Here is a 25,810-nt window from a genome sequence, read left to right on the forward strand (position 1 = left end):
TTGATGGAGGAGAAGACAGGAGGCAGACAGTCAGACTAGTCCTGTGGGCATGCTACCATAAGAGCCCAGCCTGGTGTGGGAGAAAAGAAGAGGTAATTCTAGAAGCAAATGAGTGAGATCAAACAGAGGTTAGTGACTGATTAAATAAACAACAATAAATGAAAGAAAGATTTAAGAACAGATCATTCAAAAGCCTCAAAACTAAGGAAATCGAGAGGGAAGGATGGAGGCTTTCAAATAAACGGGAATAAATATGCACCTGATTGAGGACCTGCATGAAAAAAGGTCTGATTCTGAACAGGCTGAGTTTGGGGTGAATTCCAGTGGAAAGTCAAGCTTAGAAAGCAAGGGAGACACTGAGCCAGGCACACATATCTGTGTCCTTGGGATATATCAAGTTTCTAAAGGAATGTCCATTAATCAAGAGTGCCCATAGTTTTGGAGCAAAAGGAAGATGAGAAGCCACAGCAGAAGACAGAGGACTGCCTGCAGATGCTCACCCACACAGAGGTGTGTGCTGTGTTAAGGAAAGAAAGATATAAGCCAAAAAAATGGTCAGCCATCACGCGCTGTAGGGAACAAGGAGCGTGAAGCCTGAGAGAAGATCATCCTTCTCTTTCTACAGGTCTCTGTAGACAGTGGGTGTGAGTGGGAAACTGGATTATTGTTCCGCATACGTCCACTGCTGTGGGAGGAATATATTCTCTGCCCTACTGATGCTGGGCTGGATGTGTGATTTGCTTTAGCCAATGAAATGTGAATGGACAAGAGGGAAGCAGAGGCTTGAAATGTCTCTCTTTATTTTGCTTTGTCTCTTGCAATCTAAACTTTTGTCATCTCGACTTGTGGACACAGAAGGAGCTGACTTAAACTCAACAGGCACTATAAAAAACAGAACCACCCCAGTTTACCCACAGACCCAGAATAAGAAATACATGCTTATGGTTAAATGTCTCTGAAACTCTGGGTTGCTAAATGGCATTATTGGAGGAAAACCTGACCAGTACTGTGTGAGTTGCCAGTCTGACACAATTAAATATGCTCCTTCAGGGATGGCACCCTCTGGGTCTCCTTATTACTGAGCTCAAATCATAAAAGGACAAGCAGGATGAAAAACAAAGCCTGTTTCAACCAGTTCAAAGAGGAACTTGGTGACTATATACTGGGGTTATTTTATTTTATTTTTTTTGAGACGGAGTTTTCGCTCTTGTTACCCAGGCTGGAGTGCAATGGCGCGATCTCGGCTCACCGCAACCTCCGCCTCCAGGGTTCAGGCAATTCTCCTGCCTCAGCCTCCTGAGTAGCTGGGATTACAGGCACACGCCACCATGCCCAGCTAATTTTTTGTATTTTTAGTAGAGACGGGCTTTCACCATGTTGACCAGTGGGGGTTTCACCATGTTGACCAGGATGGTCTCGATCCCTTGACCTTGTGATCCACCCGCCTCGGCCTCCCAAAGTGCTGGGATTACAGGCTTGAGCCACCGCGCTCGGCGGGGTTATTTTCTTAAAGCTAGAGAAGTCAAAAGATACATATTAAATATCTTAAATATTGATTGTTACATAAAGTTTTATAAAATCAACCAGAAAAAAAAAGACTGGGGAATTTTTTTTATCTTGCCCTGGGGTAAAGCGCAAGATGTACAAAGTCAGGGATATTGAGATTTGATAAGTTCACATAATTTTTACAGAATTGGTTGTGGCAACAGCCAGCTGGCAGCTGACATGGAACCAAGAGGGAAAGACTGAACGTCTTTATTAATCAACAGATTCAGAGTCCCACCCTGCCCTTCTCCCTGCAACTCCTGTTCTAACAGGAATGCCATCCCAAGCTTTGGGACCATGAATAAAGGATTTGGGACAAGAGATGAAGAAAGAAATGTCTGGTGTTCAACGGTGTTTCTGGCAGGTCTTCAGGGCATCTAACAGATTGGTCCCTGCCCTATGGCACAGGTGCAGAAGTGTCAGGCCCTGGTGCAAGAAAGACTAGGTCATTCTGAATTCCAGGCTCTCATGCTTGTCAGTGACAGGCTCATGACACTTTTCCCTGCATCATTGTGATCTGTTTTTTGTCTTTGGGCTGACACTACCATTTACCAGATTATCCCTCCCAGGTACAATGGGGATAACTCACATCTAGCAATTTCAAGAGTTCTGCTTTTAAAAAAGGTCATGAGGCCGGGTGCAGTGGCTCACACCTGTAATCCCATCACTTTGGGAGGCCAAGGCAGGCAGATTACCTGAGGTTGGGAGTTCGAGACCAGCCTGGTCAACATGGTGGAAACCCCCTCTCTACTAAAAATATAAAAATTAGCTGAGTATGATGGTGCACATTTATAATCCCAGTTACTTGGGAGGCTGAGGCATGAGAACTGCTTGAACCTAGGAGGTGGAAGTTTCAGTGAGCCAAGATCATGTCACTGCATTCCAGCCTCGGTGACAGAGAGAGACTCCATCTCAAATAAATAACATAAAAATTAAAAAGGTCATTTGAAACATAAAAGATGATTTCATTTAGGCTATTTCAGAGGTCATTCAAGATGACTATAATTATCCTCTTGCTAAGCTGCTGACTTACACGAAGAAGCTTACAAAAGCCTTCTGAACTCATTTTGTTCTTAGCCTTTCAGAAGGAGTAGAAATTCAAGAGTCAGGAGCATAAGACGAGTCCACAGTGTGTCCCACTCATTCCTACAATTGCCTCTCTTTATGCTCTAGTCCCTAATGTGGTATCAACTGTTTTTTCCTCAAGCAGATATAGCTGAGCCTAAGTGAGTCACTTCACAGATAAGGCGACCTTTTGGAAGCCAGCCATGGTCAGAGAGAAGGTCACAGCAAGAAAGAACACAGAGACTCAGCCAGGAAACCCACCCTATTTGAGAAGGAGCCCAACTTTGGATCTTACAAGAAAGGAGTGAGCATCAGGAAGCAGAAGCTGGAGAACTGTGATGTTGCAAGCTATAATCCCTGCAGCAAAGGACAAACTATCTTCCTCCTGCAAACAACATTCAGCATCTGGAAGGTCTGGGCCCTTTCCTTCCTCCGTGCCCTTGCCTGATGAGAAACTCCTCTGCCTGGAATGGCTTTTCTCCCCTCACCCTTTAGGACTCAGCTAAAATGTCACCTCCTTGGAAGCCTCTTGCTTCACTGCCTCACCACCCAAGTAGGCAGAGTGAGGCACAGCCCTCTTTGTTCTGACCTTCATCAGAGCACTTCTCATGCGGTAGATTAATAATTTACATGTTTGTTGCATGCTCCACACTGTGAACTACTATAAGGCCAAGAATTCCAGCTATTATTCATGCATATATCTCCAGGCTCAGCATCAGCCCTGGCACAGACTACGTGCTCATAAAATATTTTCAAAATGGCAGTATCCACGTTTAGAATGAAATTGGAAACTCTTTGTTTTAAGGAACAAAATAAATGCCAAAATATATTCTATCTACTTTTTCTCCACAGAGTTCTGGAAAGGACTGAGGGTAAGAAAAAAACATTTGTCTTGTGAAGTAAAACCTTACCAGTTTGGATTAACTGGGAGTCAGTCTCAATTAGCAAAAAAACCATAATTAGAAATACCTATAACAATAATTTTAAATGTTCAAAGACCCACTGTACATTGAACAAGGCTAACGATGCAGCAATGGCATAGTCACCAGTGCATGGGACTGCTTTAAAGAACAGATAGAAATAATTTGGCTTAGTCCACCAACTGTTCATTTATATCAATACGTTAAAGATGTCCTTGTTGCAATCCTGCTTTTGTAACTCATTTGTTTAAAAACCCCTGCTTTTTGCCCTCTTTTGGGGGAGCTGAAGTAGGAGGGTAAAAGGGACTATCTCTGGAATTTTATAATCATATATAACCTTTGGATTGTGACACTCTTCCATCATGCAGAGCCTATATTCATGTATTCATGTATTCATTCATTCATTCAGAGATGGGGTCTCATTCTGTTGCCCAGGCTGGAGTGCAGTGGTGCAACCACAGCTCACTGCAGCCTCAAGCTAGCTCACTGCAGCCTCAAGCTCTTGGACTCAAGTGACCCTCCTGCCTCAGCCTTGCGAGTAGCTGGGATTACAGGTGTGTGCCACCATGTAGCTGCTTTCATTTATTTATTTTGTAATTTTAAATAAGGTATTAAACACGCACAAAACCACTACCCAAAATAAAAGCCAAGATCTTGAGAATAACATGCCTCTAATTATTTGCTACCTCCCAGTGAGTCCTTCCGCAGCATCCCTAATCCCTCAGCAATCACTCCCTGGCTCTCCTTTCTATACAGGTTTTATTGCATCTATCTGTATTCCGAAAAGGATATTTTTATTTTTATCTTTAACTCTATTAAAAAGATGTCATCCTGTAGGTAATGTTTTAGGATTTACTTTTTTTTTTTTAGTCTTTTTTTCTTTAGGATTTAATTTTTCACTTTTTATTATAGTTCTATAAGTTAACCGTATCTTAGGGTTCACTGTGGCTCATTTGTTGTTGAAACTTAATAGTCCATTTTAGGACTGCACCCTCATTTACTCATCTAATCCCTCACTAATGACACGTGGGTTGTTTCCAGAATTTTGCTACTGTTTACAGTGCAGCTTTGAAGATTCTTATTCATGCACAAGCCTCTCTTTTGGATATTACACCTCAAGTCTAACAGGTATGTACATATGCGACATTATTCATGCATGCATTCATTCATTCATTCATTCATTTACTGAGACAGAGTCTCATTCTGTCACCCAGGTTGAAATGCAGTGGTGTGATCAAAGCTCACTGCAGCCTCAAAATCCCAGTCTCAAGTGATCCTCCCACCTCAACCTCCTAAAGCGCTGGGATTATAGGTATGAGCCACTTCACCTAGCTAATATTCAACTTCAGATGGTAATGACAAACTTCTTCTGATGTGGTTATGCCAATTTACTCTCCCACAAGTCATTTTAAAAACAGCTTGGGGGCTGGGCGTGGTGGCTCATGCCTGTAATCCCAGCACTTTGGGAGGCCGAGGCAGGTGAATCACAAGGTCACTGGCCAACATGATGAAAGCCCAACTCTACTAAAAATAGAAAAACATTAGCTGGGTGCGATGGCGCATGCCAGTAGTCCCAGCTACTCGGGAGGCTAAGGCAGGAGAATTGCTTCAACCCGGGAGGTGGAGATTGCAGTGAGCTGAGATCGTGCCACTGCACTCCAGCCTGAGCAACAGTGTGAGACTCCATCTCAAAAATGAACTGACATCTCCTCCAACAGTTGATATTGTCAGACTTGTTAATATTTGCTGCTGTTATCAGTGTAGAATCAATGGAGCTATCAGCATTATAGACAAGTGTAATCTAAATTAATCAGTATTTTAAAATAAGAAAATGTATTTGATTACAAAAGTAACTTTCACTGTAGAAAATTTGTAAATATTAAAAAAACACCAAAATGGAAAAAAAAGTAACAGCTATAGTTTATCAAGGTTTAATATTCCTTTACAATGAAGGAACATTACCCCATTAAAAGGGCAGTCTACAATTGCAATTTATTTAAAACCCCCTAGGAGTGCTCCTTCCAGACCTGACCTACTACTGAACAAAGCCCTACCCAGTCTTAGATTCCCTAAAGTGCCACTGCACTGTTCTGGGAGCCCAGGGAACAATCTACATACTGCAAGATGCTGGCTAAATATCAGAGTTAAAAACTGAAGATGTGTTTTGAAATTCATAACATCTCCCTTATGGGAGGTTCATGTTCTATACGGTGGTTTCAATCTACGCCTCTTTTGATCTGGGAGGAAGGGACTGGAAGTTCTTATTAAACACTTAATAAAAGAACTTCTTTATTTTTAAATCCATTTTCAGAAACTCCTTTGTAGCATTTTACTTCCTTTCAGCAGCAAGATGCATTAAGGAGAGCAAAAACAGTCTGCAGAATAACAAGGACACTATGGCTAGGCTGTGGGTAATTGAATAAAGGTGTCCCCCAAGGCACAGAGACTCAGTTTCTAGGGGCATAGTGCATTTTGCAAACACTAGCCCAGCATAGACAGAGTTTGCTTACAGCACATTTTCTGGAGACTAAATTTCAAACTTACTGATATCTAACCATGAGTCAGGCACTGTGTTAGTGAAAATTCAGAAAGTAGGATACAGCACCTACCCTCTAGGACATCACCATCTGCTTAGAAAAACATACAAACTACATAATTACAAAACCGGAAAGAATAAAACAAGTGCTATTATTAGGTACACAAAGGGGAGCAGAGACATGATTTGGAACAACAAGGATGGGAATAATTCTGATGAAAGTAGCGTGAAATATAAACAAGAGTTCCAAAGGGTGACTGGACTATCTATAGGAAAAGATAGTCTACACAACACATTCAGGCAGAAGGGAGAAGCACTTCATTTGGAGAACCAGTCAGTTGCTCATGCAAACATTTCCTAAGCATCTATTATGTTTCAGGGCTGCCCTAGAGACTGGGAATACAGAGGTGAATGAAACTAACAACGGAGCTTCTGAAAGACTTTTCTGAGAAGGTAGGAATTTGAAGGATGAAAAGAACCAGCCACCCAAAGAGCAGCGGGCAGAACTTCACTGAGAGAAGGAAGAGCATGTGGCGAACTCTAAGGTGGGAGAGCCCTTGGTGTAAACTAGGAGGTGAAAGGAGGCCAGGGGGCCACATGGAGATGCCAAGATGAAGGATTACAGGTGTTGTTGAAGGGTGGGCAGAGGCCAGATCACACAAGCATACAGGTCAGCAAAAGGAAAGTGAGCTGGAGTCTAAAGACCATCAGAAACACTGAAGGAATTTAAGTGTGTTTGGGGAGATTTGTGATGGGTAGGAGGGCAAAGAAACAGAATCCCAAATACATCTTTGAAAGAGCACTCCGGCTAATGGGTTTGGAAAGCCATGAGAGGGGGAGGGAGAAGAGAGATCACATAGGAAGTGGTAGCAGTGGTTTAGGTTAGAGAGGATTGTGACCTGCACTGTGCATGCAGCTGTGGAGACAGAAGTGGATTGATTAAATACGTACTTTTAAAATGCTTTTTAAATTTTTGGTAAAAAACATAACAAAGTTTACTCTCATAACCATTTTGAGTATATGGTAGTGTTAACTATATATATCTTCTTGTGAAACAGAACTCGAGAAATTTTTCATCTTATAAAACTGAAACTCTATATTCATTAAACAACTCTCCTTTTCTCCTCTTATCCATCCCTGATGACCACCATTCGACTTCCTGTTTCTAAGAGCTTGGCTACTTTAGATACCTCATTGTGAAATAAGCCAATCAGACACAAAAACAAATATTACTAAATGAAATCATGTAGTATTTGTCTTTTTTGTGTGTTCATTTCACTTAGCAGCATAATGACCTCTAACTTCATCCATGTTGTAGCATGTGACAGATTTCTTCCTCTTTTTCTTCCCCCTGGTACAGAGTCTTGCTCTGTCACCTAGGTTGGAGTACAGTGGCACAAGCACGGCTCACTACAGCCTCAACCTCCCAAACTCATGTGATTCTCCTACCTCAGCCTCCTGAGTAGCTGAGACTATAGGTGCACAATTGCATCCAGCTAGTTTAAAAAAATTTTTTGTGGAGACAGAGTCTCACTGTGTTGCCCAGGAAAGTCAGGAATTCATGAGCCTGATCCTCCTGCCTCGGCCTCTCAAAGTTCTGAGATTATAGGAGTGAGCCACCATGCCTGGTCGATTTTCTTCTTTCTTAAGGCTGAGTAATAGACCATCATATATATTCCATTGTATACACATTTTTAAAATCTGTTTATCCATAGATGGATTTTTAGGTTGCTCCTACCCGCTGGGTATTATGAGTAGTACTGCAGTGAATATGGGTGTGCCAACACCTCTGAGATCATGTTTTCAATTCTTTCATATATACCCAGAAATGAGATTTCTACATTGCTTACTAATTCTATTTTTAATTTTTTGAGGAATGACCATACTGTTTTCTGTAGCAGCTGCACTATTTTACATTCCCACTAACAATGCACAAAGGTTCCAATTTCTCTATATCCTGGCCAACCGGTAATTTTCTATTTTTTTGAAAGTGACCACCCCGATGGGGAAAAAGTTTCTCATTATGGTTTTGATTTGCATTTCGCTGATGATTAGTGATGTTGAACATCTTTACATATGCTTCTCAGTCATTTGCATACCTCTGAAGAAATGTCTATTTAGGTCCTTTGCCCATTTTTACATTGAACTTTTTGTGGTTAAGTTGTAGGAGTTCTTTATATATTCTGGATATTATCAGATACATGGTTTGCAGATAATTCCTCCCATTCATAGGCTGCGTTTTTCCAATGTTAATTATTTCCTTTGCTGCACAGAAGTTTCTAAGAAGTTTGAAGTAGTCCTCTTTATCTATTTTTCTTTTGCTGCCTATGCTTTTTTGTATCATAACCAAGAAATTATTGCCGAATCCAATGTCAAGTAGCTTTTCCTCTATATTTTCTTCTAGATTTATACTTTCAGGTCTTATGTTTAGGTCTTTAATCCATTTTGAGTTAATTTTTGTATGTTGTATAAGTAAGGGTCCAACGTTTTTCCTTTTGCATGTGGATATCCAGTTTTCCTAACACCATTTATTGAAGAAATTATTCTCTCCCCATTGTGTTGCCTTTGTACCCTTATCAAAGATCATTTGCAATGCACATAAGGGTTTATTTCTGGGCTATTTATTCTATTCCATTGGTTTATATGTCTCTTTATGTCAGTAACATATTGTTTTGATAACAGTAGTTTTGTAATTATATATTACACATGTTATATATAATTACAATATATGTACATACTTATATATTGTAATTATATATAATATAGACATACATAAACACATACATATTATATGTGTATATATATGTACTTTTTTTTTTTTGAGACAGAGTCTCGCTCTGTTGCCAGGCTGGAGTGCAGTGGCACCATCTTGGCTCACTGCAACCTCTGCCTCCTGGGTTCAAGCGATTCTCATGCCTCAGTCACCCAAGGAGCTGGGATTACAGATGCGCACCACCACACCCAGCTAATTGTAACAATATTTTGAAATCAGAAAGTACGATGCCTCTAGTTCTATTTTTTTCCTTAAGATTGCCTTAGCTACGTGGGGTCCTCTGAGATTCCAAATGAATTTTAGAATTTTCTTATATTTCCATAAAATATGCCACTAGGATTTTTTTTTTTTTTTGAGATGGAGTCACCTAAGTTGGAATACAATGATGTGATCTTGGCTCACTACAACCTTTGCCTCCTGGGCTCAACTGATTCTCCCACCTCAGCCTCCTGAGTAGCTGGGATTACAGGCGTGTGCCGCTACACCCAGTTAATTTTGTATATTTAGTGAAGACAAGCACGTTGGCCAGGCTGGTCTCAAACTCCTGACTACAGATGACCCACCCAACTTGGTCTTCCAAAGTGCTGGGATTACAGATGTGAGCCACTGAGCCTGTCTGCCACTAGGATTTTGATAGGGATTACACTGAATCTAAAGATCACTTTGGATAGTATGGATGTTTTTGACAATATTAACTCTTGCAGTCCATGAGCACAGGATGTCTTACATTTATTTGTGTCTTCTTTAATTTCTTTCAGAATTTTTTGTAGTTTTCAGTATATGGGTCTTACCCTTCCTTTGTTAAGTTTATTCCTGAGTATTTTGTTCTGTTTGATGCTTTGGTAAATGGGATTGTTTTCTGAATTTTTTTGTTCGTTGTTAGTGTAAAGAAACACACTCAATTTTTGTTCATTGATTTTGTATCCTGGAGATTTACTGAATTTGTTTATTAGCTCTAACAGTTTTCAGGTAGAATCTTTTGAGTTTTCTATGTATAAATAAGATCATGTCATCTGTGAATAGAGACAATTTTACTCTTTCCTTTTCAATTTGGATATTTATTTCTTTTCCTTATCTAATTGCTCTGGCTAGCATTTCCAGTACTATATCAAACAGATAAAAGAAAAGAAGGCATCCTTGCCTTGTTCCTGGTCTTACTTAAAATATTTTCAAGTTTTTGCCCATTAGTATGATGTTAGCTGTGGATTTTTCACATATGGCCTTCATTGTGTTGAGGTAATTTCCTTCTATTACTAGCTTGCAGTGTGGTTTTTATCACGAAAGGGTGTTAAATTTTGTTAAATGCTTTTCTGCATCATCTCAAATAATCATATGGTTTTTATCCTTCATTCTGTTAATGTGGTGAATTATACTGATTGATATTCATAGGTGAACCATCCTTACACTCCAAGAATAAATCCCACATCGTCATGGTGTGGAATCCTTTTATTGTAATATTGAATTCAGTTTGCTAGTATTTTTTGAAGATTTTTCTGTCAATATTTTTTATGATAAATATTGGTCTGTAGTTGTTTTATTTGTGGTATCTCTGTCTGATTTTGGCATCAGGGAAACTATGGCCTCATAAAATGTGTTTGTAATGTTCCTTACTGTTTAATGTTTAAAAAAAATTTGAAGAGGATAGGTGTTAATTATTTCTTAAATGTTTGGTAGAATTCCCCAAGTGAAGACATCTGGTCCCAAACTTTTCTTTATTGGGAGGTTTTTGGTTACTGATTTAATCTCCTCATTAGTTATAGATCTGTTTAAATATTTTATTTCTTCATGATTCAGTCTTAATAGGTTGTTCAAAATTTATTTTAAAGAAATATATTTCTATAAATCTGCAAGATTAACTAATGGATTAGAATGAGGGAAAGAGAAAATAATGGGTGATGATTCACTTTTTTGTCTTAAACAACTAGTTATATGACGGTGCAGGAACCAGAATAAAGATTGAAGTAGAAATGGGGACATTAAAGAGTTAGGCTTGGCTGGGCATGGTGGCTCACGCCTGTAATCCTAGCACTCTGGGAGGCTGACGTGAGTAGATTGCCTGAGCTCAGAAGTTTGAGACCAGCCTGGGCAACATGGTGAAACCCGGTCTCTACTAAAATACAAAAATTTAGCCAGGTGTGGTAGCATGCACCCATAGTCTCAGCTACTCAGGAGGCTGAGGCAGGAGAATTGTTAGAACCTGGGAGGGGTAGGTTGCAGTGAGCCAGGATCGTGCCACCGCACTCCAACCTGGGCAGCAGAGGGAGACTCCATCTCTTTAAAAAAAAAAAAAAAAAAAAAAAAAGAGTTAGGATTTAGGTGTTTTAGACTAGAGATGCCTGGAAGATACCCAGAAACAGATGTTTACTGACAGCTATACATACAGATCCAGAGCTCAGACACCCCTGAACTAGAGTAGAGAAATTACAGAGTACATTTAGAGAGCAGAGAAGAAGGCATAGTGGTTGGTTGAAATACAGTATTCACCAAGAGACAAGAACGGAAAATAAACCCAGAATACCTTCCTAGAACTAGATCATAGTGACAGGCTCTGATACTGGAGTTTTATTCTCTGTAAAGTAAAATTACAAAAACGCTTTTTCCCCCTTTTGAATGACAGAATTGTTTATTCATGGCTATTTATTCCTCATTTAAAAGTAATATATGCCCAATTATATAAAAAAATTAAAAGTAAGGAAAAGTAAAAAGAATAAAATAACAAGTATCCATAATTCCACCATCCATTTATAATCACCACTAAAATATAACCTATTCTTCCAAGAATTTTTCTTTTCGTATCCATTTTTGTATATATTATAAAATTTATATTATACTATATACATTAATTCTATATCCTATTTTTTTCAATTAATATTTCATCTATGTGACTAAACATTTGGCTATTAGATTAAAAATTCTTTGTAAACATAATTTTAATTGCCACATAATATACTGAATAGATGTAAAATAATTTAGAATTCAATTATTATTTTATATTTACGTTGTTTTCAATGTCTTCTATGATATATAAACCTAGGACAGGTACTAGTATGTACAGATCTTTGCCCCATTTCTGAAATAAAAAAATTTTGAGATCAAAGGACACAAACATCTAAAAAGAATTTTGATACTATTGGCAAACTGTTTTTAGAATTGCTAAATCAAGGTATATCCCTAGGACATGAGCCTGCTCACTTACTGCATGTTTATTCTCACTGAGCATTGTGGTTTTAAAAAATATTTACTAACTTTATAGATAAAAAAATAATATTATCAATGGAAGTTTCTTACTGTTTTCATGAAACTATGAGACAGGAACCACTCTCACAAACACTCCATTCCAGTAAATTCAAACTATGCCAATAAAGTGTTTAGTTTTAATATTATCATCAACTATGAGTTTAAGCTCACAAAATACAAACAAATCTCTAATGAGACTACTCCAAATGCAACAGGAAAAACTTTATTTCTAGCAGTCTAAGGGGAAGGCTAGACTACTGAAGGGAGCCCAACAAAGTGATGCTGAGTGTCAAGCCACATAACCCGCTAGAGAGGAAGGACTCATTAGAACTTGTTAGCTTTCTGTATAGAGCAGAGGGGAAATGGTTAACATGGGAAACGCAAGCAGGTTGCAGTCTCTCTTCTCTCTCTACCATTGCTGAAGAGATGAACAAAAGACATTTTTCAATTCAAAAGGCACCTGGAAACAGAAGTACTCAAACTCCAGTATCATAGAAAAGACCTGCTTAGACATAAGTGTTTAAAGTTCAACCATGGCATTCAATGAGCAATAGGGGATAGAAGAGTGAGACAAAGGGTAATCCTCTTCTTTCTTCTGGTGAATTTTAAACTAGGTGTTTGGAAATCTGTATTAAGAGAAATCTACATTTTCATGCAGGCTGAGCCTTATGAATGTTTGGTTTAGACTGAAATGACTTGGATGTGGCCCCCACATTGCCATAAGGGAGAGGCCACCTTCATGTATGCAGAGGTTTCAAGTGGCAGGTGTGGTACACCCAAGTACCTTTATAATTTTGGTGGCCAGCAACAGAAACACACACATACACACAAAAGCTGGAAGGGCAGACTCTGGCAGTACCCATTTCCAACACTATCAAAAGGAGGGAGAATCTTGACTTTGGGACACAAAGCCCCATTGGCACACTGACCCCATGGTGGACATGCAGTCAAGTATTTGAGTGTTCACTCTATAAAGTACCATGCTAGAGATTAGGGTTCCTGATGACTAAGGCAGACATAGCCCCTGCTTTCACAGAACTGAAAAAGAGTAAACAACAGAGTATATAAAATATTTTAATTAAAATTTCATTAAGTGTTTAAATGAAAATGTCAGGTGTAATGAGAATGTATAAATGGGCATAAGGGGTAGGGAAACCTATGTTGGGAGTTGTAGAGGCTTCCTTAAGGGGGAGATATTTGAACTGAGCTCAGAGGATGAGGGGAATTAAACTGCCAAAGGCTACCCCAGGCAGTATGCACAAAGTCCTTCAGCAGCCCTTGGTGGAGAAGATCTCTCAGATGGTCTTCCTGTCCTCCCCTGTTCAGTTCCCACGCTTCTTGTCAGTCTTTCTAATCATCATTTGGTTTCTCATGTAAATATACTTGCAGATAGAGAATGTATATAATACCTGTCATTCTAGTTTGTACAACTTTCCTGAGCTTGGTTAATGAAAGTTTGCTCTCAAAAAAGAGGCAAACCCTCTTTGGGCATTTTAGCAACATCAATCAGGTTTTCAAAGTTAGAATGCCACACTTGAGAGCTTGCCCTCAGTTCTGGGACAGCAGGGGTTATGTCAGCCTTGTTCATCAGGATCTCTAATCTCTAGCATAGTACCTTATACAGAGAGAGCACTCAAATATCTGTGGAAGGAGGGACACTGGGGGGACTAAGAGAGCATGGCGACTGCATGTCCACCATGGGGTCAGCCTTTTTGATGGGACTTTGTGTCATCTAAACACTGATAGTGTTAGAGATGGACACTGCCAAAGTCTGCCCTGCTTGCTCTCCTATTTTTGGGTTTCTAGTGCTGGCCAACCATGCCCCTCTAACTCTCACTTTGGACATGCAATACCTTTGGTCAGGTTATAGTCTAATCACACTGGCCTAAGTTTCTGTCTGCTGAAGCAGCTTTGTATACCTCTGGTCTAACATCTAACCTAGTTTATTAGGGTCATTTATAATTTCAGTCTCAGAGGGCAGCCTTATTTCCAAGTTCTTGGGAGTTACCACACTGTCAGCCCCCTGTTGCCTGGGTCATTAAGGACGGAGATGCTCCAGGGTGCACAGCAGTCACAGGAGCAATAAGATAAGCATGTGTGCATGTGGCTAAAGCCTGTGCCTTCTCCATAAGAACAGAAGCTAGAAATGAAATTCTAATATTTGGCTATTTTCTCAAAATATGATAGTAATTTTGAAAATTAAAAACAGAACAAGTGCTGGCCTGAAAGTCTGGGTGAGATCTAGACTGTTTTGATCCTGGCTCTGACACTAACTTGGCTGTCAGCAGGTCCTATTTCAGTGTCAACTTCTGTTAAATAAAGGGGCTGGATTAGATGACTACTATAGCCCTTTCTGATACTGACATTACATTATTCAATAATTATTTTTCACCTAAGAACTCTTTCTTCCCCAACTTCATAAGCACCCCAAAGATCAGTCCAGCTGCTGGCAGCAACCACCACATACTTGGGAATCTGAGTGAATCATCTCTAAATAGATCACAGAATTTCCTAAGGATTTTTCACGATTACAAATGAAAATCATTCAGGAGACGAGCAGAGATTCTTGGGACCTGATACAAGCGAACAGAGCAGATTCTCTGACACACAGATCTTCTGGACCCTTGGTAATCACTGAATGGAGAATGGAGATGCCTGGGAAATCTAGTTACAACCCAGCTCTAAGGTGCTCTGTTCCTTTGATTTTCCCTAGAAGCAGGGTGCTTACGGAAATTATTTTTCATATGTAAAATAGTCAAACATTATAAAATGTTTTCATAAGCTTATACCTTTAACTACCTTTGCAAAAAGCAGCTCCCTTATTTATTCTTCACATTTATTTGAGAGTTCAGCGCCTCTCACCTCACCCCTCTGCGCACAGATCTGTGCACATATCCTGTCACTGGTGCTAATTACTATCTCAAATAGGTGTTCAGCTACAGTACAAACAAACTCATTTATAATCTGTTTATGACCAAAATAATCTGTTTTAAGTGGCTGGTATGTTAACTTCAAAGCCACATTTAACAGTTTGCAAATCCTGCTTAGAGAATAGGCATGTCTGATGAGGCCCTTCCCCACCTGATGGAAAATCACCAAAAAGAATAAAGACAGACCACTAAGGGGCTTACACTCCAGAGACACACATTTGTTTCTGCTGCAGCAGCTGTGAACAGACTGAGCAAAGCCACGTGAATTCCAAACGATGTATTCTATTAGCTCAAATAGGATGTTTACAAAAAATAATGCCCTGAGATTTATCTGAAAATGGGCTTGGGAATGTTTTACTACCTACCTTGAGTAGTGAGACTCCACCCCCAGGGCCTCCCGGACACTGGCAATGTGCTGCTCCAGGGCGGAGCCGGTTGCTGTTGGAAGGGTTGCACTGCTGCTGGCCTGGAAGTCACTTGAGTTTTCCACTGTGTTCTCACCCAGGTAGTGTTCATGAAACTTCAGAATTCCTAAGCAAAACAGGCACAGCTGACATTATACATAATAGGGTTAGGGAAAGGAGAAGCTGAGGGCAGGGGACAGGGATGCCAATGGTACAGGGATGCCAATGGTATATGACTTCATCCTGCAAACCCTGTGAAAAAAATCCTGAAATCAAAGGTCTCAAGAGGGCTTTCTGTATTTTGGTCAGTACCCTTTTTACAGCTTTTACCATTAGGTATGGTGCTTGAAACCAAGGCATTCAAGATACGGCTTTTGCTTTTGATGATATTTTCAGAAGCTCCTGGAAGTATGACTACTTCATATGTGTTTCAAAACAGATGCTTCCTAGAAGCACCAGCTAGGGAAAGTCTCCTTTCAGGAACAGTGCATGAGTCTGCCAAGACATATCCTTTATAGAAACTAAAATCCCAAAGAAAAATAAATTGGTCAAGTGGAAATTGTGTTCCAACAGAGCTTTTAATTCACAAAAGCAAATTATAATAAACATACAATATAAATGCCAGATAAAAACATTTTAAACCATTTTTAAATAAGACTAACTGGTCAATGGTCATTAATGAATTAAAGGAGCAAAAAATGATGGCTGCATAAAATTGAGGCAGTCCACAGTGGTTTTCTGGCAATAAATAGGATATATTCTCAAATGGTAATGAGGTGTGTCAGCTCTGGAAAACGCCGATCCTCTCTGATTGGATTAGAGCCCCCAGTGAAAGCTTCAGAGCCTCATTAAGAGCAAAAAGGAATGGAAAAGAAACAATAGGAGCCTCATTATACATGGCTCATTATTACAGGGATTCGGATATACCACCTGTCAAATCATGTCCCCAAGATGTAACAACCACAGAGAGAAGGAGCTTGATACCTCCCAGTCATCAACTGTGTCCTCACAAGTATCAGTGCCACTCTGGGAGCTGGGATCCACAAAGATTCCACTGTGACCAACATTTACTAACCAAGTCACTGTAAAAATCACAATTTAAAACCTTCAGCATTAAAAAGGTCAGCTGTAAGAACAGTCTTTGTGGAAATCCCATGAAGGACATGGAACTAAAGGGAAAAGATTATTAAAAACAATGCCGAGGCATAGAATGTATAGGCGCAAATGCTCATTGCCTAAAAGCATCTGGGAGCTGTCATACAGCCATCTTTGTTTTTGTTTTTTTGTTTTTAAATCAAAGGGATAGAAACATAATCAAGAAAATCTTGTCAATTCTCACTGACAGTTAAAGTTTTTGAAACTGGCTTATAGATATTCAAGAAGACCATTCTTTAAGATTCCCAATTATAAGATCCACTTCCCCAGTCAATAAACTCTAATTGGATCTGGTGTACTTCCAACATGGTAAAGCCATCAGCATTTTATTATGCAAAAAAATATGGACCTAACAGCTAATTAGTGTTTCTGTGTTTAGTGAAACTGTTACAGCCTGAACATTTAATGCTGATTTAATCAAAGGAGATTTTTCTTCTGAAATAGATTTACAGCAGAAGAGGTTAAAAATGGGTTCTGTTAAACTCAGAAATTTCAAGCATGAGATTTATTTATAACCTGTGATAGAGTTACCATTATCATTTTAGTCTCTTTAACTTTGCCATGACAAAGGGTCACAATTATTAAACCATGTCTAGAAATAATTTGTTAGGACTTGCAGTCATCGCTTTATTCGCTAATGAACAACAGCTGCCTACACATAGGGCTGCTAGTGAAATTAATTCTTCTGCTCTTAGTCTTCCTTGATAAATGCTTCCACATTCAACAGTGAGGAGCAGCAATTTCTTGGGGGAATGAGAAAGTTGAGCTGTCTTATTAATTGAATGCCCCACCATGGCATATCCACCACAGCTGAGGTTTTGCTAAAATCTGACATCAGTTCCTTAGTAAGATCTATGATAATGAATCTCTTCCATCTCTATTCATTAGACTTTCACAGGTCTAGTCTTCTAATTGCCCTGTTCCCACAGAAAGAGATCTTACCTGCCCCAGGAGCAAGCAGCCAGCTATACAGATAGCCTGCGGCCAGGGAATAGTAAAGCACTAGTCCCCTCTGGCCATTAACCATCTCTAAGATCTGATCAATAGTGACTGGGGAGTAGGGGTCGGAGTCCTGTTGTCCTGTTTGTCGTTCCACCAGAAGATCAGCAAATGCCCTTGTCCGTCCCCTTTCCGCCACGGCCAGGGCTTCATCATGATGGCCTAGGAGACAAGGAGATATGCTGAGGAGTCCATAGCGAGTGTGCTTACTTAATAGAGGCCTATCAGGGACGGCCATCAAATCCTGGGAAGAAACCTCACTGCCTCTGCTCTCCAATATGTGACAGAATCTCAATCACACTGCTTCAAATTCAATTCCCTGCCTCAGATGGTGGGTGCAGCGTCCCACATGACTGATTCCACACTACCCTAAACCATCGAGTCTTCTTCACCTGTCTTGCAGCCAGTGTTACAAAAGAGCTAATCTAATTCAGTCCACTTGTCTTTAGTCCTGCCCTTCTCTGTTCTACCTCCTGAGTTGTTCCCTAACCTAGCTTTTTCTTTCTTTTTTTAGTACATCCTGCCTGGCTTCTGACATCAGGGTTATTGGTGTCACCTGGCTCTTTACTTTTTTTTTTTTTTTTTTTTTTTTTTTTTTTTTTTTTTTGAGACAGGGTCTCACTCTGTCGCCCAGACCAGAGTATAGTGGCACGATCTCAGCTCACTGCAACCTCTACGCCTGCCCCAGGTTCAAGCAATTCTCCTGCCTCAGCCTCCCAAGCAGCTGGGACTACAGGAATGTGCCGCAATGCCTGGCTAATTTTTGTGTTTTTAGTAGAGACGGGGTTTTGCCATGTTGGCCAGGCTGGTCTCAAACTCCTGACCTCAGGTGATCTGCCCACCTCAGCATCCCAAAATGTCTATGCATCCTCTGACTCTCTCTCTCTCCTCCCTCCATGCAGCCCCTCTATGGGTATCATTGTCCAGCCTTATCCATTTCTCCGCAAATTATATCTCCGTCCCTTTATGCATGCCAGCTCCTCTTCTGGGTATGCCCTTCTCCCTTTCACTGGCCTTTTCTCAAGAAGAGGGATGCTAATAGTTGCCTTGCCTATCTGAAAGGGCTATTTTAAAGATTAAATGAAGCACTACATGTAAAGATGCCTAGTAGGCCTACTTAAAGCATTACATGTGTAACAGGTAGTAGTAGTGTTGTTGGGGCTGATACCTCATTCCATTCTGGGATCCAACACACTTTTTCCTTGATCCCCATGGGCAAAGAGTTTAAACCTCTCAGGTCTCCATTTCTTTAAAATTGCTTCTCTATTTCAAGCTCTTCCTGTCTTACTTGAATTTTGAATCCCACTTTCCTTAAGAAACTGGCCTATAATCTAGTTTAAAAGCGAATGTACCAATATGAAAGCACAAAAAATGTAAAGGAATTGTTTATAAGTGCTGAAGGAACAAACGCAGGGATTTACTTTTGTCATACATATAAATATGGAAGAGTTACTATAACTAGAGTCCAAAGAAAGCAGACAGAGCAGACAGAAGCAGACCAGATGCTGTAGCTGTGACAGCACTTCAAGGATGCCTTGATTCCTGCAGTTTGGGTATCGGAAGCAAGTGAAGATTTATATGTGTGTGTGTAAATGTCTCCTTTTACTCTATTAACTGGAACAGCAGGGACAATTTCTGTGCACATTGGAAAATTGGCCCCAAAGTGCCAGAGAGACTTAATACTGTGATTATAATAGATAATAAACTGTAATCCCAAGCAATGAACACATTTAATAGATACATTTTTCAAAAGGAAATTTGAGACTTCTTATATGTACAGCAAAGGACAGGTTATCAAAAAGGCCTTGACATCCAAATTCAAAGCCTTTGATAGTTCCAATAAATATCTCCTGGGAAGAGGCAGATGACAGACAGGGGAGCTGGAAGGGACTGGCTGACCAGTTAAGGCCCAGCTGAAAAAGGATGCATGTTGCCCCAGTGTGATGGGGCACACAGGCTTGGGAGAATCATCACTGACTGTGCCACAGCCTGGGAGGCAGACCCAGGTGGTAAAAACATGTATTAAACAGTAGCCTTGAAAGATGTGTGGCTGAGGAAAGAGAGAAAAGGCAGGTGTCTTCTCAGGTACTTCCCCTTAGTCAGATGCTTGAACCATGTGCTAGCGGTGAGAGGGAACCTGGGGAGGGCACACCTGGTTCAAGCATCCCTGTCTCAAGGACACTTTCTCTGCCTCCTGGACCCAGAGACAAGAGACTTTGTTGAACCAGACAAGCGACTTTGTTTCAGGCTGAGTGTGATGGTTCATACCTGTAATCCCATCACTTTGTGGAGGCCAAGGCGGGAGAATTGACTGAGCCCAGGAGTTCGAGATCAGCCTGGGCAACATAGTGAGACCTCATCACTATTTTTTTTTTTTTTTAAAGAGACTGTTTCCACAGCATCGGAGTTTATCTTAATGCCAATCAGCACTGTACTGGACTCACTGACTTAAGTCTCTCCACAGGTTAAGAGCTTCTTATGGTCAGGAACCAGGCCTTCTTGACTATAATCGCCAGGGCAGGCACTCAGCACATGGTCAGACCTCTACTAATCTTCCTTGAATAAATGAATGAATGTTCAATGACTGGTTGTAGTTGTGGCTCCACAGTCTGTTGTCACAAAAAATCATTTCATCACAGCTGTCACTAAACAACTTGGACACACACCTGTGCGCACGAGCGCACACATAAGCAAGGAATAACCCCAGCTATTCTCACCTAGGCTGACGAGCACCCGCTGCAAGGCCTGGTAGGATGATGTCTGCAGGTCAAAGAGGGAGAGTTTGTAGTCTGTGCTCAGCTGTGCCTCGTGTCGGATCGTTTCAAACAAGGCTGATGCCCTATAAAGCTGCAAGGAGGGAGGAAGAACATCACTCATTCCCCAGAAACCAATGTCCAGCTGTTTACAGACTAGAGACAACTGTTGCTCATATCTCTGTGCACAACCTAAGAATTTTTTTAAAGCTATGAAAGGAAGAATCTTATGTCCAGGTGTAAGGAAAATGGATGTGCTGTGGTCAAGGATAGGCTAAGGCAGACATCTAGTCCAGCATGACTCTGTGAGTTTGGAGCACAGGTGCTCAACTTCACTCATTATATAACCATGCCACGTGAGGCCCACCCATGTGAGCTCATGCTTAGCTCAGAGCCACTATTGTCTGTAAAAGGTATAATTACCCTGCTAATGTTATATATATGGCTTGCACTCACTGCTCGCACCTGGGCTCACTCACACCCAGCGAGATAGTAGAGCCATGCTGAAACTGTCTGTGATTCCTTGAGTGTTTTTCCAGCTACCTGCCACTTGCCCACTGACTTCCCTCATTAGAATCTGACACCAGGTACGTCTTTGTGGACCTGAAAAGGCATCAGATCATACCCAGTAAATTACAGTTTATATAATCCATTTTTGATACATAATGGGATCTAAAAGACATTATAGACTTATGGTCTTAAAGATATTAAAACAGCTATTAATCCAACCAAGTGCTGATTTTTATTAAAACAAAAAGCCTCTCCTCTCGTCATCAAGCAACCACAATTCACCACCGTCACACCTCATGGTGAGGAAGGATGGGAGCGGGAACAGGTGTGATGGATGCATGTTGGAAATGGATGAGGCTGAGAGCAAGAGAGTGCCACATTCTCTGGAGGGCAATAGCTCTTTGCAGATGGTTCAGTGCCTTGGGGTCAGATCACCGCTGGGTAAGCTCCTCAAGGAGCCATGCCCACTCACATGGAAACTCTGAGGACCAGACAGTTGCCATTCCTGATGGAGACACTGTCCTGCTGCTCTAACAGGCTTCTCCATCAGTGAGGCCACAGACTTTTCTGACTCCGATATTTTCTTTTATTTTTCCCTCTTATGCCACATTGTCTAAGATGACTCCGATATTTATATGCCGGAAACTCAGTATCAAATTTTAAATTTATCCAAACTTAAAAATAATCAGAATTCTAAGACTATATCTTTCTTGGCCTTTTGGCTAAGATCAAGTACAGAATTTTAAGACTAAGAGACATAGACTCAGAGAGTGCGAAGAGAATATGTTCCTAACTCTGCCGCTAACTGGCTGTGTGACCTTTGGCAAGACTCAGAGACTCAATTTCTTCCTCTCTATAAAGAGGGAAGTTTCTACCTCACAGCGTTATTTTAAGAATCAAATTCATTGAGGTATAATAAATACTTTCAAAATTTCATATCAGAATATCAACACAGGTTTTACTTTTTACAACCAGGAAATTCGAGAATCAATCTTTTACATTGCCTTTAGTCGTTTTACAAGTACAGTAAAACACCCTAACATTCTAGAATGCTATGGTGCAAATTCAGTCACGTCTTCAACTCTCGTGGGCACCTATGGATAGAAGACTGGATGTCCTTATCCTTGGTCCCCCTCTGCAGTCACCACTCGCATGCTTGCTATCTGGATGAGTATGTGATTTCAGATGCAGCCATCTCACTACTCCTCCAATCTAACGGAGGAGACCATAACTCTAGGGATCTTCCTACTCTCCAGGGCCAGCATGACAAGGGATTTTCCTTCAACTACTTGCACATATGCAGAAACATGGCCTTCTTTTAAGAGGGAGAGAGAGAAGTTATATCTATTAATATATCTAGGGACATTAAATCTAATAATTATGAATTCTTTTACTTCTGTCATGAAACGAATATAATTTTATCATTATATTAATGTTTAATGGGGAGCAACAGCACTTAATGCAAGAATTCCTAAGAAATTATTGATAAATCTATCACATGAGTGAGCAAAAATCTTTACTGATTGTTCAATACTTCTGGGCTGGTACCGGCTGGAAATCATACACATTAGCCCAAGGGTAGAAGTCAGTGCCTCCGGTAAATGCCATCACTACTAGGAAAGTAATCCCAAGGTCTTCCATGCTGCCAGAAACAAAAAATCCACTTCGTCAGGGGCTCTGCTTACCTGGTGTTGGGCCTCCTCCAAGTTTCCACTGGCCCAAAGGGAGAGGCCAAGGCCATGGCGAATTTTGGCCTCATCTTCTCTTCGGCCCAGTTGCTCAGCTAACCTTAAACCTGAAACCAGACAGAGAAATTTAAGGAAACAGAGAAGACAGATAATTTCACTATCTTAAGGAGTCCTGGAGGGTCATTTTACTTTTCTGTTTTTGTTTGTTTTGAGACAGAGTCTCACTCTGTTGCCCAGGCTGGAGTGCAGTAGCAGCTCATTGCAGCTTTGACCTCCCCAGGCTCAGATGGTCCACCTCAGTCAGCCTCCAGAGTAGCTGGGACTATGGGCACAGGCCACCATACCTGGCTGGCTTTTGTATTTTTTAGTAGAGGCAGGGTTTCACTGTGTTGCCCACGCTGGTCTCCCGCTCCTGGCCTGAAGTGATCCACCCACCCTGGCCTCCTAAAGTGTTGGGATTACAGGACTGAGCCACTGCTCCCATCCAATTTTGCTTCAAGTTTCTACAAAAAATATGTTGACCAGAGTTACTCAGGAAGCTGAGGCAGGAGGACTATTTAAGCCCAGGAGTAAGAATCTAGCCTGGGCAACTTAGTGACACCTAGCTCTTAAAAAAACAAACAAACAAACAAAAACAAACAAACAAACAAAAAAACAACTAACAACACAGCTAGATAAAATGAGGACAAGAGCTGAATCAGCCAAGGTAGAATAAGCATTCTCTTCAAATTCTGTGCTGGTAGCAACATTTCCAGGATGTTCCAGGTTGCCTCAGCAAGAGCTCAGGTGATGGCTATCAGCAGGAGACAGGTTTGCAGGGCAGACAGAAACACTAAAACAAGTGAAACCTAACCTGGTCACCCTCCTAGATGTGAAATCCATAGCTTTGCAAATGAAAACTCCTGGCTGATAAATTTACCTAACCTGATTCTTCGGCTGGCAAAGCGCTTCCTGACAGTTAAGTACAGAAGGAAAGAGAATACTTTTCCTTTCTCATGTGCACAGCATCCAATGAGTGTTAACAGAAGAAACACACGATGTTCTTCTGAAAGCAGAATATGAACACAGCCTGACCCTGCCTTCTGTTGCTACTGACACATTTCATGTTTAATCTGTTTTCCCTTTCAGTCTAAGACTTTGATGTGCCTCAGTGGGGTTGCAAAACAAGTGCTATTATGAGGCAAAAGCCTTAAATGAGACCATCCTCATTTTAATAGCCTTCAGATAGGCACCTGCAGCTTGGGTCACTTACCCACAGCAAGCTTCTGGGTTTCAGGACACCAGCAACCTTCAGGGTTTTGTGAGAGTCAAATCTGAAGGCAACCATTTATTGTATTGGTCACTAGGCAGTTCTCAGCATCGCTTTGCCCTCATTATCCTGCTCTCTCTACCTAGAAGCTAGCTTGTGCAGCGCCAGCATGAAGGCTCCCACCATACAACTGCACATACAAAGGAAGGACTTCCTTCTTCTAATCTAATTCAGGGTAGATGGAAGCCTGCCTCTGATCATGCTGGGCCTGTGCAATTTCAGACTCTTGAAAAGGAACTGTGGCTGTTGAGACGGTAAGAAAAGTAGCACTCAGGTTCAAGGTCATAAATATACATTTCGAAATGCTCATAACTCAGAAAACTTAGAAACAACATTTTAAGTTTAATCATGTTTTGGATAACAAAAATATTTGTAAATAATTCACATTTTTAAACACCTCACAGAATAGAAAAACATATTAAAGAAGATGGTTCTTGGGGAAAAAACCAGAGGGATACTGATTGCTTAAACCTTCAATAAGCTAACCACATTAATTCTTCAATACAGATGTCCCTGCTAGGTCGAGATCTGAGTCAAAAGTAAAATTCATTGAGACAACCCCTGCTTAGAAGGCATGTTCTCTGAGAACAGGGACTTTGCTTTGTTCCTGCTGTATCACCAGCATGTAGGACTCTGAGGTTCAACAATGAAGAGTTAAAAGCCCACTGGATAGATAAGGTTATCTGTCCTGCCCCAGCTTCTATCTGCTCTGGCTCTTAGGAACCTGACTCACCATCTAGCTCTCCTAGAACCTATAGTTTGTCAGGGACTCGACCCAGGGAAGTCACCAAGTTGATCCATGCTCCCTTTCTTCATTTGCAAGAAGAGGAAAGGCTGGGTGAGACCACTGGCTTTAACCAGAGGTATCCCCCTCTGCAGCACCTAGAGAGCTTGTTCGAAAGACTCAGACCAGGCTCCATCTGTGAGAGTCTTATTGCACTGAAGCAGAGTGCTGCTGATCCACAGGCCCCACAGCCTCCTCCCCTCAGAAAGCCAGGAGAGAGGGAGCAGTAGGGTGGTTTCCAGATAAGCTAGTCCTTCACTGCCAGAGGCTGCAAACCTAACTCAGAGCATTCGAAAAGCACTGTCCAGGTGTCCTGCACTCATGAGAAGAGGCATCTGGTTTGGCCCATGAGGCAAGCCATCGGCTGCAGGCTCCCTAGTGGACACATCCACAAAACAGACACTGTAGAGGTGCTACAAATTAAGAGTTTTAGATGTCTGCAAGACTTAAAAATTACAAGAAACAATAAAAATGAACTTGAGAATTTTCCATAAATATAGAATTATGTTGCAATGTCTCAGGCAAACCAGCTGTTTCATGGAAGTAGTATTTCAGGAAGTACCAAAGAACACAGCTGAAAAGTTGTCATATGACTGAATTTAATAGTTTTCACAAATTCAACTGAAAATTGCTCTTTGTCTGCTGGAATTTTACCACAGTTAAGTTTCAGGAAATTAGAAGCCAACATTCTCATTTAAGGCATTGAGGCAGAGCCCCATGTGGGCAGAATGGGAGCCAGATAAGGTCTGGGAAGTAGCTTCAGACTCTCTGTAACCTCTCAGACTGCAAGCCAGCACAGTCCCTGGTCCGTTGCAAAGGAGACCAGTGAATCAGCCCTTCACCCATTCTCCTCTGTTTCCTGCTTCTGTCTCTCCTGGCTCCCCAGTCGGGGCTCAGGAGTAAAAGATGATAGGGTGCCCAACCCTGCTTTGCAATTGTAGTTAGAAACAACTTGAGAAAGGGTCTTGTGTGGTTCCTGGTTCAGAAAACTCAAGCTGGGTCCTATTCCTTGACTAACTGACCATATGATCAGGGTAAAATCACCGTACTCCTCTGAACCTCAGGTGATTAAACTGCAAAAATGGGAATCAAAAGATATACTTCACAAGACTATTTGAGAACAGAATCAGATTAAATATACTTGATGTGCAAAGCCCCTTGGAAGTGAGAGTTTTTGCTTGAAATCAGTAACCATTCCTTTT

General features: G+C 41.0%; 1 protein-coding gene across 3 annotated transcripts in view; it reads right to left on the minus strand.

Annotated features, from left to right (window-relative positions):
• Window positions 1–25,810, minus strand: part of TTC28 (tetratricopeptide repeat domain 28) — a 692,319-nt gene that overhangs the window by 84,519 nt on the left and 581,990 nt on the right. For all 3 annotated transcript variants that reach the window (XM_074390786.1, XM_003938479.4, XM_074390787.1), the window contains 4 exons: window positions 22,513–22,622; window positions 20,282–20,411; window positions 17,508–17,726; window positions 15,372–15,537 (listed from right to left, as the gene is read on the minus strand). In XM_074390786.1, coding sequence (XP_074246887.1) covers window positions 15,372–15,537; window positions 17,508–17,726; window positions 20,282–20,411; window positions 22,513–22,622 — 625 coding nt within the window. The remainder of the gene's footprint in view (window positions 1–15,371; window positions 15,538–17,507; window positions 17,727–20,281; window positions 20,412–22,512; window positions 22,623–25,810) is intronic.

Source organism: Saimiri boliviensis, chromosome 21 (genome assembly GCF_048565385.1).
Source record: "Saimiri boliviensis isolate mSaiBol1 chromosome 21, mSaiBol1.pri, whole genome shotgun sequence".
NCBI lineage: Eukaryota > Metazoa > Chordata > Mammalia > Primates > Cebidae > Saimiri > Saimiri boliviensis.